Source organism: Cryptomeria japonica, chromosome 8 (genome assembly GCF_030272615.1).
Source record: "Cryptomeria japonica chromosome 8, Sugi_1.0, whole genome shotgun sequence".
In the NCBI taxonomy this organism is placed as follows: Eukaryota; Viridiplantae; Streptophyta; class Pinopsida; order Cupressales; family Cupressaceae; genus Cryptomeria; species Cryptomeria japonica.
The window spans coordinates 97,997,305-98,013,290 of NC_081412.1; the positions used below are offsets into that span (position 1 = coordinate 97,997,305).

At 36.4% G+C, this 15,986-nt stretch overlaps 1 protein-coding gene across 1 annotated transcript in view; it reads left to right on the forward strand.

Moving 5' to 3' along the window:
- Window positions 1-13,064, forward strand: part of LOC131857541 (protein NRT1/ PTR FAMILY 4.6-like) — a 113,989-nt gene extending 100,925 nt beyond the window's left edge. The window contains exon 7 of the mRNA XM_059210208.1: window positions 12,717-13,064. Coding sequence (XP_059066191.1) covers window positions 12,717-13,064 — 348 coding nt within the window. The remainder of the gene's footprint in view (window positions 1-12,716) is intronic.
- Window positions 13,065-15,986: the final 2,922 nt, after the last annotated feature.

A 15,986-nucleotide genomic window follows, 5' to 3' on the forward strand; every position in this document is an offset into this window, starting at 1 on the left:
TTGTTTCCTTGTACTTTACCGGAAGTATGAGCATACATACTCCCGCTAAAGTGGGGGCTAAATGTAGCATCCTAAAATTGCGACACTTGCAATTTCGACTGCATTTTGGTCTTCACGATGGCGACGCAACACGCAACCTGAATGGAGACCCCGAAACCTGATTATGACACTGAAAACTGCATTTTTCAAGCACCTTGGCCTGAACCTCCTTGCACCCTACTGTCCCTGGAGGTGGGACCAGAGCGCCCAGCGCCCTGGTCCTCCAGGACCAGGGCGCCCAGCGCCCTGGTCCCTGGGTCCTATTTTGGGCCCGGTCTCCTAAGGGGCTCGGGTCTTTTTGTTTGCAATTTGGAAATTACATTTCCTGGTCGGCCTAAGGTTGGGAAAATCAGTCTATCAGCCCTAAATGACAAGTATATAAACTACATTTTCCTCTCTTATTTAAAAAACACAGATGAATGAGGAAAAAAGCGTGGAAACTATACTCAAACATTCAAGCATTCAAGCATTCAAGCATTCCTTCAAGCAATTGATCATCTCAAGTCTCCATTCAAGGCTAAGTGTTGCATTCAAGTCAAGGATTCAAACATTGAAGAGGAGATCACATACTACATGCTACAACATACAACATACAACATCTATACCTTCGCACATAAGGATACAAACATCCTTAGAACAAGGTATTAGTACTTATTTTACATACATTTACATTTACAGCTCTTGCTCATTTCTTGGTTAATTCCAAAACTGGGGTTTGACCTAAAGGCAAACCCCTAATCCCTAACCCCCCAATCATCTTCGCTTTTCTGTGTGTAGGTTGCAGGTACGCGGCTGAAATTGAAGATCTAGAATCCTTGTGCAGAGACGAATAGATCCCCCTTCGTTTCACGGATTTTTCGGAGGACCGTGGCGCCGGGCGCCATCGTCCTGACAACTTTTGCTCAAATTTGTAGGACAGCGCCGTATCGACATTCTACTGCTAATTCCAAGTCCGCAGCTTCATCCTATAACCCGAACTCAGTTTATAAGCGAATCTTTATGACTTTCTATGTATTCTTAGCTTAATTTCCTTAACAACATTCTTTACAAAAGAGGGTAGCCTTGCTTTCCTAACCCTTGAAATTCATTTAGCATCCAATCTTACATTGTGTGGGATTGGATCTTATGAGTTTCAACCCCTGTTTTGAATGTAAAGTCTCTCCCCTAAGTGAAAACCATCGAATCCTAGCAAACCTCCCTTCTCTCTCCTCGGAGTTGGAAGAGGGGAGAACAACTAGGGTTCGATCTCGATTTTCCGCTTTACAATACTTATAAGCGCCCTTTTCCATAGTTAGCCAGTAATAACCTATTCTCAACAATTTCTTTGACAATCGTGGACCACTTTGGTGTGCCCCACAAATTCCATCATGGACTTCCTTTAAAGAAAGTTGCACTTCATTTTCATCAAGACATCGGAGAAGATTTCCATTAAAGCCCTTTCTATACAAAGTATCAACTATAATAGTGTATCTAGATGCCTGACGAATAAGGGTCTTCTTTTGATTTCTGGATAGATCCGGTGACAGGAACTGAGTATGTAAATATGTATATATTTCATTGTACCAAGGTGATTCTAGACCCACAATTGCACATACATATTATGTTGGGGAGTCTCATATGTCGGTAGCATCAACTATTCTATGATGAACTCAAACTAAGTTTCATTAGCAGGCATATTCAGAAGAGATCCTATGGTAGCCATGGCATATGTTGCCTTGTTTTGTATCCTTGGGATTTGTTCGAAGGTAATTTTGTTGAAGTGCTCCATGTAATATTCTACCAACTTCTTATAAGGAATAAGTTTGTCATCCTTTTTGTTATAATCATCATTGACCTAGTTTACAATCAATTGTGAATCACCATAGACCTGTAATTCTTGTATTCTCCACTATACAGTTGTACGAAGCCCTATGAGGAGAGCTTCATATTCATATATATTGTTTGTGCATTGGAAATTGATCCTAAATGACTTAGGTATAGAATCCCCTTGAGGGGTGATGAAAAGAATCCCTGTCCAGATCCATGACTTGTATATGACCCATCAAAATATAATTTCCACATTATAGATGCAGTCAATGTAAACACGGATTCGTCTGGAAAGTCTATCAGCAACAGGTGATTGTCCTGTAAAGGAGCCTCTACTAACTAATCTACTATAATTTGTCCTTTGATGGTTTTCTATCTATGTATTCTATATCAAACTTGCTCAGGATCATAACCCACTTAGCCAATCGCCCGGTCAATGTTGCTCTACTCAATAAGTACTTGAGTGGGTCAAAGTGTGTAATGAGTTGTACCTTATGACTTAGCATGTAATGTCTAAGATTTTGGGATGTGAAGATTATTGCTAAGCATGCTCACTCTATAGGATTATAATTAAGCTCATAGCCAATCAGAGTCCTACTAATATAATAAATGGCTCTTTCTTTTCCTTTTATATCATATTGTGCGAACAGAGCTCCTAGAGCTGAGTTTGTTGTTGATATGTATAACAATAGAGTTTTTCCTGGAGTAGGTGATACTAACACTGGTGTGTTTAAAAGATAATCTTTTAGAGCTTGGAAAGCTTCTTGGCATTGTTTTGTCCATTTAAAATTAACTCCTTTCCTGAGTAAATGCTAGAAGGGGTGACACTTATCTGCCAACTGTGTTATGAATCTCCTTATGGATTGCAATCTTCCTTGTAACCCTCTTAGTTTTTTAAGTGTTGATGGAGGTTGCATATCAATGATTTCCTTGACCTTGGCAGGGTCTACTTCAATTCCTCTATTGAATAGAATAAACCCTAACAGGGACCTGTTGTTACGCCGAACACACACTTCTTCGGATTTAGTCTGATATTATATTGCTCCAACCGATCAAATATATGTGCAAGGATCATAAGGTGACCTTCTCTTGTCTATGATTTAGCCAATAAGTCATCCACATAATCTTCCATTATGTTGTGGATCATGTCATGAAATAGTGTTGACATGGCTCTTTAGTATGTTGCTCTGGCGTTTTTGAGACCAAATGGCATCACATTCTAGTAGTATGTTCACCATGGGCATGTAAAGGTTGTTTTATGTTGATATTCTGGTGCAATTTTAATCTGGTTGTATCTTGAAAAACCATCCATTAAGGATAGCATTTCATTTCCAGCTGTTAGGTCAACTATCATATCGATATTGGGTAGCAGGAAGTCATCCTTAGGACAAGCTTTATTTAGATCTTGAAAATCCACACAAATTCTTATTCCTCCTATGGGCTTAGTCACAAGTACCAAGTTGGATATCCATTCTGCATAGTCAATATGTCGAATAAAACCTATGCCCAGCAGCTTTTGTAGTTCTATTTTAACTAGTAATGCAATGCTTGGATGCATTTTTCTCAATTTTTGCTTGTAAGGTTTAACTCCTTGTATCAAAGGTAAATGATGCAACACTAATTTAGGGTCTAAGCCTAGCATATCTATGTAGGACCACACAAAATTGATAGGTAGTTGCTTGAAAAAATGAATGAATCTATCTTTTTCTTCTTTGCTTAGTGATTTTGCCAGGTGGATGTTATGTACAATCTCTCCTTCTGTTATGTTTACTTCTTCTATTTTTTCTATAAGAAATGTTGAACTTTCTCTTTCAATAAGAAGGTTACCCAACTCACTCTTGCCATTATGGGTGGTTTGATCTTTATCTTCTGTTGTAAAGGTACTTTCTTCTCCAAAGTATGTTGTTCTATCCAGGTCTACAACAAACCCTGCTTTGTGATCACCTTGTGGAAATCCCTCTCTGACTTCAAGAAATTTTGCAGTTGCTTCATCGTTTTCAAACCAATCCAGTGTTGGTTTTCCTTCTTGCCCTCAATCAATCAAGTGTGAATGTACAAGGGGTAAATCATTACTCCCTTTCATAGTAGACTAATAACATGAAGACTTGATTGTTTGAATGACTTTGTATATTTTCATCTTGTATAGGCTTTATTTGATACCTTAGATGACACTTGTTGGTGGGGTAGAATCATGGAGTGATAAGAACTCATAATCGTGAGAGTCTGTCTCACTTTCAATGTATGTTTCATCATCTAAGCTATCATCACTTATTTCTTCTTGTTCCTATCACTGATTTTGTTGTAGATTGACTGGTCTTCTTTGGATAGTAGTTACCCTTCTTAAGCCTGGTATAAGTCTTTGCAATCTTTCTTCATCTAATTCGTTAGGTTGAACCTGAGTCATTTCCCATGGCAAAATTATTGATAATAACCATGGATTAGATTCATCTGCTGGTAGTAAGCCTGGATCTATTGCAACATTAGCTTGTGTTGTTGTGTTGACAAGTGTATCATTTTGTGACTCAATGCTAGGTTCTTGCAAGAGTTGTCTCATATCTTCTCCATCTGATTCCACGCTAGGCGATGTGGGTACTTGATTACTTGTTTGATATGAAGATGGAAGCACCTATGTGGAAAAATCCCTTTGTGGTATGTAGTCTAATAGTTTCATTGGTCGATTTAGTATATCAAGGGTACGTTGTCTTGCTTCTTTGATATGTGCTACATGCTTATACACTAGTCCTTGATTCCCTGGATTATCATTAGGAAAAATACGCTCTAGTCTTCCTTGTTTCTATAACCCTAGGCCTGTGGTACCATCATATCCATGTCTCTGGAGCATTTTGAATCCATTTCCATATTGATCTGTGGGTATTCTGGGTATTGTCAAATGATCCTCTTCTTTATATATCCAATGGTTAACATCTTCGTTCAAGGATTCTTCTTGTAAGTCACCCCATCTAATGAAAGAGCATGAGTTTGTGTATCTGACAATTTATTTTCTTTTGTCTTGTTTTTGTACTATATTGTGAGGTTTCCCAAAAGACTTAGGAGATAGAGACAACTATTTCCCACTTAAAGTATTTGCAATAGAATACTCTCCGCAACCCATATCTTGTATTTGTAAGGAGGATGTTGTAGGCATATCCTTTTTTGTTTCTTTGATTGTTAATGCCTCTAGTTGTGTAGTGAGAGGTGTTGCTTGATTAATAGGTACCTGATTATCCACACTTTCTTTCAAGTAATTGCAATGTTGGAAGGGATTTGGATCACCCTTTATGGTTATTTCAATACCATTATATCAGAATTTGACACACTGATAAAATGTGGATGGTACTGCTTGCATGGTGTGGATCCATGGGCGGCCCAATAAAATGTTATATCCCAGTTCTTTGTCCAAGACTTGAAAAGCGACCTCTGTTGTTATAGGTCCCACTTGTACAAGTAATGTTACAATGCCTTTTGATGGACATTCTTCATCATCGTATCCCTTAATATTTATCCTCTTGGATGAATCAATGTGAAGTTCATAATATCCTAGTGCCTTAATCAGTTTTAAAGTACAAATGTTGAGATCGGCTCCTCCATCTATGAGTACTCTTATGATTCTTATCTTATGTATGTAAGCTTCTAGATGTAGTGGGTCATTATGAAGTAGTCTATCACTAGGAATGTCTTGTTTTGTGAATGCAATATGAGTGCCTTGTGTCAAATTTCCTACCATAGACTGGAAGGCATTTTCATCTATATATATATGTCCACTACCAAATCTTGAAGTGCTTTGTCCAGTATAGCTCTATGAGTAGGTGAAATACGCAAAAGTTTGAATAATGATATCTGTGCTGGAGTTTTCTTAAGTTTCTCAACAACATTATAGGTCTCTACTGTTGGTGGATGATTTTATGGTATTCCTTATAAAGTTACCTTTGATCTGTGAGTAACTCCTGCACAGTCTCTATCTCTGGGAGTTATGGTGATCGTAGCCACTGTATATATGACTTATAGGTATTGTCGATATCATATGCTATGTTATCAAGATTTATGTTAAATCCCTCTTCATATTCTTTATGTGTATGTTTGACATCCATGATCTGTTCAATGAGTTCATCTTCAAACCAACCTGAATGAGATGGTTGATCATGCCCCTAGTCTCTGAGACACAGATTTCTATCATCGTTTGGTGCCTCTAATATCATGCAAATTTGGTTATGATCTGTGCGAGTGTCTAGATATTGCTTCTTGTGCATCATTGTTTACTATATCTCCTGAGCTAATGGCATGAATAGTGTAGTCGTATGAGACCTTTGTGTAGTTAGTTGTATTGTCTTGAGTACCTGATGTGGTAGCTTTCCCTTTGTCATGCTTAACAAATGGATCCTTAAAGATTGTATGATTTGTGTTTATTGAGGTTTTATCGGTATTGATTGTGATGTCACCTTGGTCTATCATATCTTGGACCAATTTTTTTAATTTGTAGCAACTTGTTGTTTTATGACCTTTAGTCCAATGATAATCACATAAATCATTATTGTTCCACCATGTGGGTTTGAAAGGACATGGTTCATATACTCTTATTTCCAGTAAAGTGATCATGTTTGTCTGTATTAACTTTTTGAGCACTGACTCAATAGGTTCTCCTAGAGGTGTGTAATTCCTTCCTGGAGAATTTACCCTGGGGTATCTGGTGTTCATGTTTTGTGTATAGTTTACATTTGTAGAAGGTTATTCTTTGTATGTGGATTTGATGATTGACTCATTCCCAAAGATAAAACCGATTGAGTTTTGTTTACTGTTCTGGCGTCTACAATACCATCATTGGTCACATTTTTGTTTTTCAACCAAAACTTGGATTTGTCATTGTTGTTGGTGTTTCCATACTTAATAAGACCGTGTTCCACTAGTCCCTTCTCACATTTTAGAGCTTTTTCCATGATTTGTTTGAATGTGGTTAAACATTGCATTTGTATCGGATATTTAATCTTGGGAATCAAGTTTTCTGTGAACATATCCACTTGCTCTGTTTCTGGGATAAATGTCTTGCACCTCCTATAAAGAGCCCTCCATCGTTGTATGAAGCATGCAAATGTTTCATTCTCATATTGTTTAGTGGCACACAAGTCCATCAAAGTAACCAGGGTTTCAATGCTATGTGAGAAGTTTGCAATAAAATGTTCAACTAATTCTCCCCATGATGTGATGGTTGGCAGTAAATGTGAAAACCACTCTAAAGTTGGGCCCCCTAGACTTTTAGGAAATAATCTCATTAAGTAAGTATCTTTTGTTGCAACCTCTATACATGTCATATAAAACTCTCTGATGTGGTCTCTAGGATCACCCTTCCCTCGATATCTATCGAATTTAGGTGTTTCAAAATGTGGTGGGAAAGGCAGCATGTATAATATGTGATCGAAAGGATAAGGACGTAAGTCCTGCATTATGTAGCTCTTTTTATCATTACCGTTCTGCATGGCCATCATTTGTTGTTGCAAATTCTGTAATTGTTGTGTCAGAATATTTGTTTGGGTCAAAGGTATACCTTGTGTTTATGTATGTCCCACAAAAGGATTTGTGGTTGTATAACTAGGAGGTTTTTGGAAGGTACCATGATTATAATTTTTTGTTATACGTTCCACTAGGTACCGTGAAATAAGTGATATGCAAACCCATGTTTGGTGGAGTTGTACTTGTTGTATTGGTAAGACCTAGATTTGCATTTTGGTGACTATATGTTGATCCTATAGAATAGGAAACTGGAGGTTGGGTTGCACTTGTTTCTTGTATTTGAATAGGTGCTAAGACACTTGATATTATTGGTATGCTCTGTGTTGGTATACTAACATCTATCGCCGAAGATGATGCACTTGTTTGAAAGTTTGCATTCGTATTGACATTTGTTTGGATAGGTACATTTTGAACAAGACTTGAGGTCGTTGCTTGCATTTTGTTATGGGCAGTGTTTGACTATTATCTTGACCTAAATTTTTTCCTAATGGTAAGATCTTTGTGACATCAAAATCTTCAGGTAGTTTCGCCCCATTTTGTAATAACAATGAGAGATATTTGTCCCTATCACTATGTATAAGTGCATCTAAGATCATAAGGACATGTGGATCTTGTTGAGCGGACTTAATTTCTTCTTTTGCTAAATGATGTTGTAATTCATTTAGAGTAGACATTGCCTGAGAACCTGATTGTTGACTAGTTGATATGTCCATAATCCAAGTTGCGTTTACAGACTGGTCATTGTTTGGGTCCATTATACCTTTTTCCTTTTGTGACCTTGTGATGGGCATTTAAGACTACTATATGAGGGTGGTTTTATGCAAGACGACGACTAATGCTAGACTGTAGACGTAGGTATGAGGTATGCAAAACTAGACTAGACTCTCTATTGAGGATTTTGACGCGAGACTTGTTGAGTATCTGGATTTCTGTAATGCAATTTTTTCCATGTCTTCTCTTAGATGTTCTGCAAGAATTTCTCTATCAATCCTACGAGAAATTTTATACTTGATATTTATCTCGTACTCGACTCCAATATACTGAGGTACATTTCTCCTTGATTCCCAGGCTAAGTTAGCTAGACTTCAATGATTTCTCATTGACCTTCATGCGGCACTAGATTAGGTTGCTCGAAGGGGAGCAAACCATCACCTGGGAGATCCATTAAGACGCATGCTATGACTTTGTAGGATGATTATGTCAATGATGATGGACTAAGACAGATGTATATGAAATATAGATGAAGACGTATATGAGGATGATAATGGGGATGTTAATGAGGACTATGCAAGCACTAAGGATGATAGTAAGGATGTAAGTGAAGACCTATGCAAGGACTTAGGATGATAGTAAGGACGTAAGTGAGGACTATGCAAGGACTTGTGATGATAGTAAGGACATAAATGAGGACTATGCAAGGACTTATGATGATAGTAAGGATGTAAAGGAGGACTATGCAAGGACTTCTTAGGGTCACAAGTGTATAAACCTTTGAGATTTGACGTTTCAAAAATGGACTTTGTTTTCAATAATTCTATGTATAGGACAAGTTTCGTGGTTTCTTCAAGTTTGAGAACAATTGTTTAGAGGTAAATATAGCTGACTGAACTAGTTTTCAAACAATCTCAGAAAATTCAGAGATACGTAGGATAGGGCCTAAAATAGCCCAAAGGACTGACAAAATACTGGTCTAACACAATGATACATAAAAAGGAACATAATACAATCTTAGCCTAAATAGTGGACACCATTCAATGAGGCCCTTACAAAATACTGAGACAAAACAAACAGATAGAGAGTCTAGCAGCACTGGCTCCACTCCACGGCACACACTTCTCGAGCATGCCAGTCTCTCTTACCCCCAAGATCCAAAGATCTTATAGCCGAGGGATTCATGTATCATAGTGTAAGGTACATCAAGGGTATCTATGGGGTATAATCCGCACTCTCAAAATCACTGAATGTAGGGTTTTGGGCTACTAAGTTGGTTCTTATTGTAGGGTTTTGAGGGGTCTTGATCCAACGATGGATTCTCATAGCAAGCCACTTAAGACTTTAGTTGAGCTTATTGGTGCAGGGAAGGCCCCCACATATGTTGAATTCACTCAACACTCTAGCCTATTGACTAGTATATTTATATAGCGGCTCGAAAAACCCGCTCAAGAGTACGCTGGGAGAGATGATATCCCAAACACATCCCAATTTGAAGTACCTCTATGGGGTGATGAAATCCCCAGTCAAAGATACCCCACGCTACGTGGAATAAAATAAAATTAGATGTCGTTGTCACCTCCTTCCTTTCTCCCAAGACCCTGAAGGCAGGTGGAAAGTTAGTTAATGCAATAGTAGGTCCACCCCAAACACAATAAAAATTCTTTACCTTAAGAAAGCCAAATTTTATTTAATCTAATGCAACCTGATTCACGTTCATTTTATAGCCCAAATTGAGGTGTTGAATACGCATGTGCATGTCCATTTTAAACACCAACTTGAAATATGAAGGCATGCATGTCAATTTTAACCATTGTTGATTTTAAGCCCAAATTGAAGTGTTATACATGCATGTCAATTTTAACCAATGTTAATTTTAAGCACCAACAGATGAAGTGTGAGATTGTGCATGCATGTCCATTTTAACCATTGTTGATTTTAAGCACCAAAAGATGAAGTGTGAGATTACAAGTGAAATTTATCTAATACTAATCTGATCCTTTCTATAAATTTACCACAGGCTACAAACAGATGATTAGTAGTAAAATCAAATCAACAGAAAATAGAGATTCAAAAATTGATAGAAACGAATGCGTGACAATACCTGCGCGATTTCATGATACTGACAGAGCCAATGCATGAACATAACATAGCGAATGTGTAATCCTGACAGATCGAATGCATGAACATAACATAGCAAATGCGTAATCCTGACAAGTTGAATGTGTGACAATAACAGATCGATTGCGTAATCAAAATAGGACGATTACATGACAAACATGCAGATAACACAAAAAAATAAAAAATTAAACTAAACCCGATCAGAAACCTGCAAAACCAATTGTGAGGCCCTAGCTAAATCTCTTATCATCCATTCAATATTACTTAGATCATATTTAACTTGATATGAGAGAACTAAGCTATTATATCTATCAAAGTCTGGTTGATCTTCCCAATCTTGTATCTACTTTTCTACTTGGAGAACCCTTTGATAGTGTTTGGCTTGTCTTCTTTGTTCCTTTATCCTTATAGCACCTAAAATCCTAAATTGTACCTTTCGTGCCATAAATTATTATAATAAAATCATGTAATATAAATAATCCATTTCCAGATTTACTCAATTTTAGACAATTAAACAGATCAGAGAACAGAAAGGATATAAAAAATAAAAATAGCAGAACAACAATTTTGTGTGAATGCGTGATCTAGAAAGGGCAATTGCATGATCTGGAAAGGGCGATTGTGTGACCCTGAAAGGTCGAATGCATAGTGTTGTTTATGCAATTGTGTGATGATGTAAGCACGATTGCATGATGACAAATATGTTCTCAAAATCCATTCAAAACTTGTAAAAAATGAAAAAATCCATACGACCTGCAAAAATTACACAGAAAATAGAGAAAGTAAATTAGTTGTTGTTCATGTCGGGTTCACCAAAATGTAGCATACTCAAATACACCATTGCTAAATAGGAAATAAGGACGATCACGAATCCTTGACTATCTAGGCAATTCAAACATAAAACCAATGGAATAGATGTAAAATAGAATTAAATTAAGAAATATGAAACTCCCTATTATGCACTATTATGCATCATGGCTTCCATTGTCCGTCTTCTCTCTATGGTGTGATGGCTCTCAGATATTGCACTGGCAACCTGCAATTGACACAAAGACTTGAAATTCGTGATCTAGAGAAATTATGAGGATTGAATGCTCAATTTATTGATTTTTGGATGAGATTCATTGAAAGGTGGAACAGAATGATCAAGAGGTGGAACTCAGGTGAGCTCACATGTTGATTGATAGTTGAACTACTGACTTGGAGGTGAAACAAAATAGATTGAATAGATTAATTGAGTCAACTGATTGAGAAAAAGCTAACTGAAAGAATAAAAATAATGATTGGAGGAAATAAAGAAGATGACAAAGAGAACTAGAAGATGGAAATAGAGACTAGAGAGATAAATGATTTCATTAATTAATTTAGCAAGTGCTTGCACTTTAACTTAGATTTTCAATTTAATCTTTGCATGATATTTATTCAGATAAATGAATTCATTTAATTCAATTTAGTATTTGAATATATTTAGAACTTGACTTTGATTTTCAATTTGATTTTTGAAGTCATGCACATGTGACTAGAAGAATTAATTAGTTAATTAAATAATTTAAAGAAACTATTTAATTATGCTAGAAATGGACTTTAATTAAATAATAAAGATTATTTAATTTAAAGGATTAAATTACAATTAATTAAATAGTAAATATTTAAATAATATTTTAAAAAGGGCTAAATAAAAAGTTGATTAGAGAGATAGAAATTGAATAATTAGTAATTTATTTAAATAATAAAGATTATTCAAATAATAAAGATTATTCAAATTGGGGAATTAATCAGAATTAATTAAATAATAAATATTTAATTAATATTTAGAAAATGATTAAAATGTTAAATAATGATAGAATAGGAAATAGAATAATTAATAAGATGATGAGGAAATATGAAATTAGAAGAATAAGATTAATTAACTTAATTAAAGAATTAAAGAATTATTTAATCAATTAGAGGAATAATTAGTACATGATCAATGAGATATTTTTAGGTGTCTACAGTTTTCACTAGAAGATCCATGTTTTATTGTAATATTTTTGCAACTAAAAGGTTTGGCATCTACCCCAAAGTATGTTACACTGTTAAGTTCAATGGCAAACCCAGCTTTATGATCCTCGCTTGGTATGTTATCCCGTAATTCTAAAAAGTCTATGAGTGCCTTTTCATTCTGGAAATGGTCAAGGCATGGGGGATTTGGCTGATTCCGTTCAATGAGTTCAGGATGGATGATAGGCATTACTTTGTCGATTAATTTGAGTTTGTGGGAGGCATCAGTAAGGGTTAATATGGAGGTGTGAAGTTCATCGATGGTACTCTCCTTATCAGATTTTGGTGAAGGATTTGACATAGGGCCCGTGGAAGGTGCTTCTAGCTCAAGAACCCAAAAAGTTTTTATCCATGCTTCTCCATAAACCGGTATATCTTTACGAGGTGGTGGAGGTGATGTGTCTTCCTCATTTGAAGTATTTAGATTCACTGAATCCCATTCCCACTCATGTGAGTCTATCTCATAATCACTTTCTAGCATCTGATTATTGTACCAGGCTAGGCTGTCTTTTCAATTGAAGAGTGCATTAGTCACGAGTTTATGTACTATTGGAGATGGGGTTGCTGGTGTCGTAGGTATAACTTTTGTTACCGATGTTGTTGATGGGGTTATTAGCTTTGTTGATGTTGCTAGTGCTATTGATGTTGTTGATGGGGTTATCGGTTTTGTTGATGCTGCTAGTGCTACTGATGTTGTTAATGGGGTTATCAGCTTTATTGATGTTGTTGATGGGGTTATTGGTGTTGTTGATGTTGTTGGTGGGGTTTTTGGTGCTATTGTTGTTGTTGGGATTGTGGGTGTTGTAGATATAGTCAAGGATTGCATCCTTGGACTAATCGGCTAATATATGGGTTTGTTGGGTTTTCCTTTGAATCGAAGCTTGGGAAGAGATTCTCTTTGAAAACCCACTCTAGTTTTGTCTCTTGGCTTCAACTCTGGTTGTAAGGGCTCTTGTCATCCTTGTTTGCAAGGTCCCAAAGCACTGTGGCCATCATAGCCCATTCTTTGCATTATAGTGAAGCCTTTGCCATATTTATCAGTGGGGAGCTTAGCCTTCGAGCTTTCTATGTCAATAGGGTCCATGTAGATCCATTCTACCAAGTCTTCATCCATGGTCTCCTTCTCTTGACTTTTACCAGGGGTGAATTATGCCAAAGTGCAAGTTCTTTTGGCCAGTGGTATTTGAAGTAAACCTTGAGGTTTGCCATGAGTTCTAGGGGATGTGATTAATTTCCCAACATAAAAGAGTTGGCTAAGATTATATTCCCCAGGACCTTCCTTGGCCATTTTTATTTTCAATTTCTCCTGCTTTGGTATAGGGGTTGTTAAGCTGGAAAGAGAGGTTGGATTTACATATGATGAGGAAGGGATATCTTCCCTATTGTTAGGTATGGTGGTCTTTGGATGATGGTTAATATTTTTACAATATGCAAATGGATTAGCATCACTGAGGATCATAATTTCTACCCCATTATGTGGAAAATTGATACATTGGTGATAGGTAGAGGGAACGGCTCGCATGGCATGTATCCAAGGTCTTCCTAACAAGAGATTATATGGAAAAGGAAGGTCTAGAACTTGGAAAACTATATGCCTCACCACTGGCCCAACCCTAATAGGTAATACAATAGCTCCTATGGAAGAATGTTATACATAATCATATGCCTTAATGGTTATCTTTTTGCTAGCATACATCGATTCTACTGCATAACCCAATGTTGTGACTAACTACAAGGTGCATATGTTTAAGCCGACTCCATTGTCAATCAAGACTCACTTGATTCTATGTTGGTTTAAAAATCCTTCAATATGGAGGGAGGAATTATGGGGTTGTTGGAAGGATGAGTTGTCACTTTCAGTAAAAGTGAGACATGGTGATGACTTTAGACTTCCAATCATGGCTTGAAACTGATCTGTGTTGAGGTTGGTGGGGATTGACACTTGTTGGAGAGCTTGGCCCAAGAATTTTTTATGTGATGGAGATAATCGTAAAAGCTCTAATATGGAGATGAGGGTTGGCATTTTATCCAATTGCTCTACAAGATTATATTGTTTGGGGAGGGATGTCGTGCCTTGTGGTGTGGTGCAGGAGCACCTTCACAATTTTGGCTTGTTCAATCCTAATGGGATCATGAATTGAATAAAGGACTATTATAAGAGTCCAAGTGTGTGTTTTAGGTTTCATTATAGTTTAATTTTATCTTAGAGTTGTTTAGATAGTTTGTCTCAAGTTTTCTTTCCAGTTTTGGCCCATAGTGCCTTGTAAGCCAAAAATGGCATTATAGTGCAAATGTGTTAAAAACCTTGTAACAAGCATAGAAAGGAATTGGAGTAGGTGTATCTATTTATTTGACACCATCTCAAATGGTTAGGTGGAAGATATTTGTCTTGTAGGCCAAAAATGCACTAAGAGTAAAAAATTGCTAATGTTGTCAAGCAACATTTTGACAAAAAGTGAGAAAAGTTGTAAAATCACTCTACAAGGTAGTTATGGATGCCATAATCATTGGAATGGTTTGAGTGTTCCTATATAAGGACACTTCAAACATTTTAAATGGGCTGGCTTTGTATTAGCAAGAGAAAATTAATGAAATATGATTGTTTTTCATGCTTTTTAAGCTTAATCTATTGTAACAGTCCGTACAGAGCAATATTTCCATATTGTTATTTCATGGGAGTTTTTTTCATGGTTGTATGAAGATTTTTCATTCTTTGTGTTAGGGTTTTTACTATGTTTTGGTTTATCAAATAAAATCTTTTAGTTTTTATAAGTTGACTACCCTGAATTGGGGTTTTGAGGAAAATGGGTTGAAACACTTGGTCTCCATGGGTAACCAAGAAAAAATTAACCTTGGAGACCAATTTGGACCTTTTTACATATTGTATTTTAAGTTTTTGTTGTCATTCATGATGGAAAAGATGAGTTTGAGCACTTATTAGGCAAGTTGTCTAACTTGGCTAGTATTCTTCCTTTATGCTCAAAATTTGGGTTCTAAGCACCAGATATTGAAACAAGACTTGGATGGAAGTCTTCACCTATCATATGAAGCATTTTGAATGGATTGGAGCACCAAACTTTATCCATTTTGCATTTTAAAGTGTAACTGTTTGTGAAGGGCAATGAACTCACTATTTTGGAAAATATAATGGTTTTTGTTACAAAATTTGCTCTATGAATGCGTTTTGTATTGGAAAATGATTCTTGATGTTGTAGTAGAGTTTAAAACTTTTTTGGTATCATCTATTTGCAATGGTGGTGTTCTAGGTGTACTCCTAATCAAATGTTATGTAGGGACAACTATGAAAAATCAGAAGAAGAAAAAAAATAGTGATTTGACAGTATATTTTGCTCATTTAGAGTTTGTTTGCCAAGTGTTTGGAAAAATAACAAGTGAAAATTGTTTGAAAAGTGATCTCCAAGGTGTGGTAGAGCCCAATGGTCAGTTTTAGGCATTGGTTTGTGAAGGAGTTGTGTAACTACCAATGCAAGCTTGAAAACCCTCTTGAAACCCTACTTTTATGGCTATAAATGTGGACAGTCACTATTTGACCACCTCAAGGCTTAAAACTTGAAAAATATATGAGCTAGGACCTTAAATAGACCATCCCAATAAAGATCCATGGTTTCTTTTTCCATCATTGGACAGTATGAACAAATTTCACCTAAATTAGCCCTACTCGACTAGTAGCCCTTCTTAGCCTTGTTTTGTAAAAAGTGTGAACCCAATTTGTGTAAGGTTGAATGGTCTTGAAGAACCATAGGAAA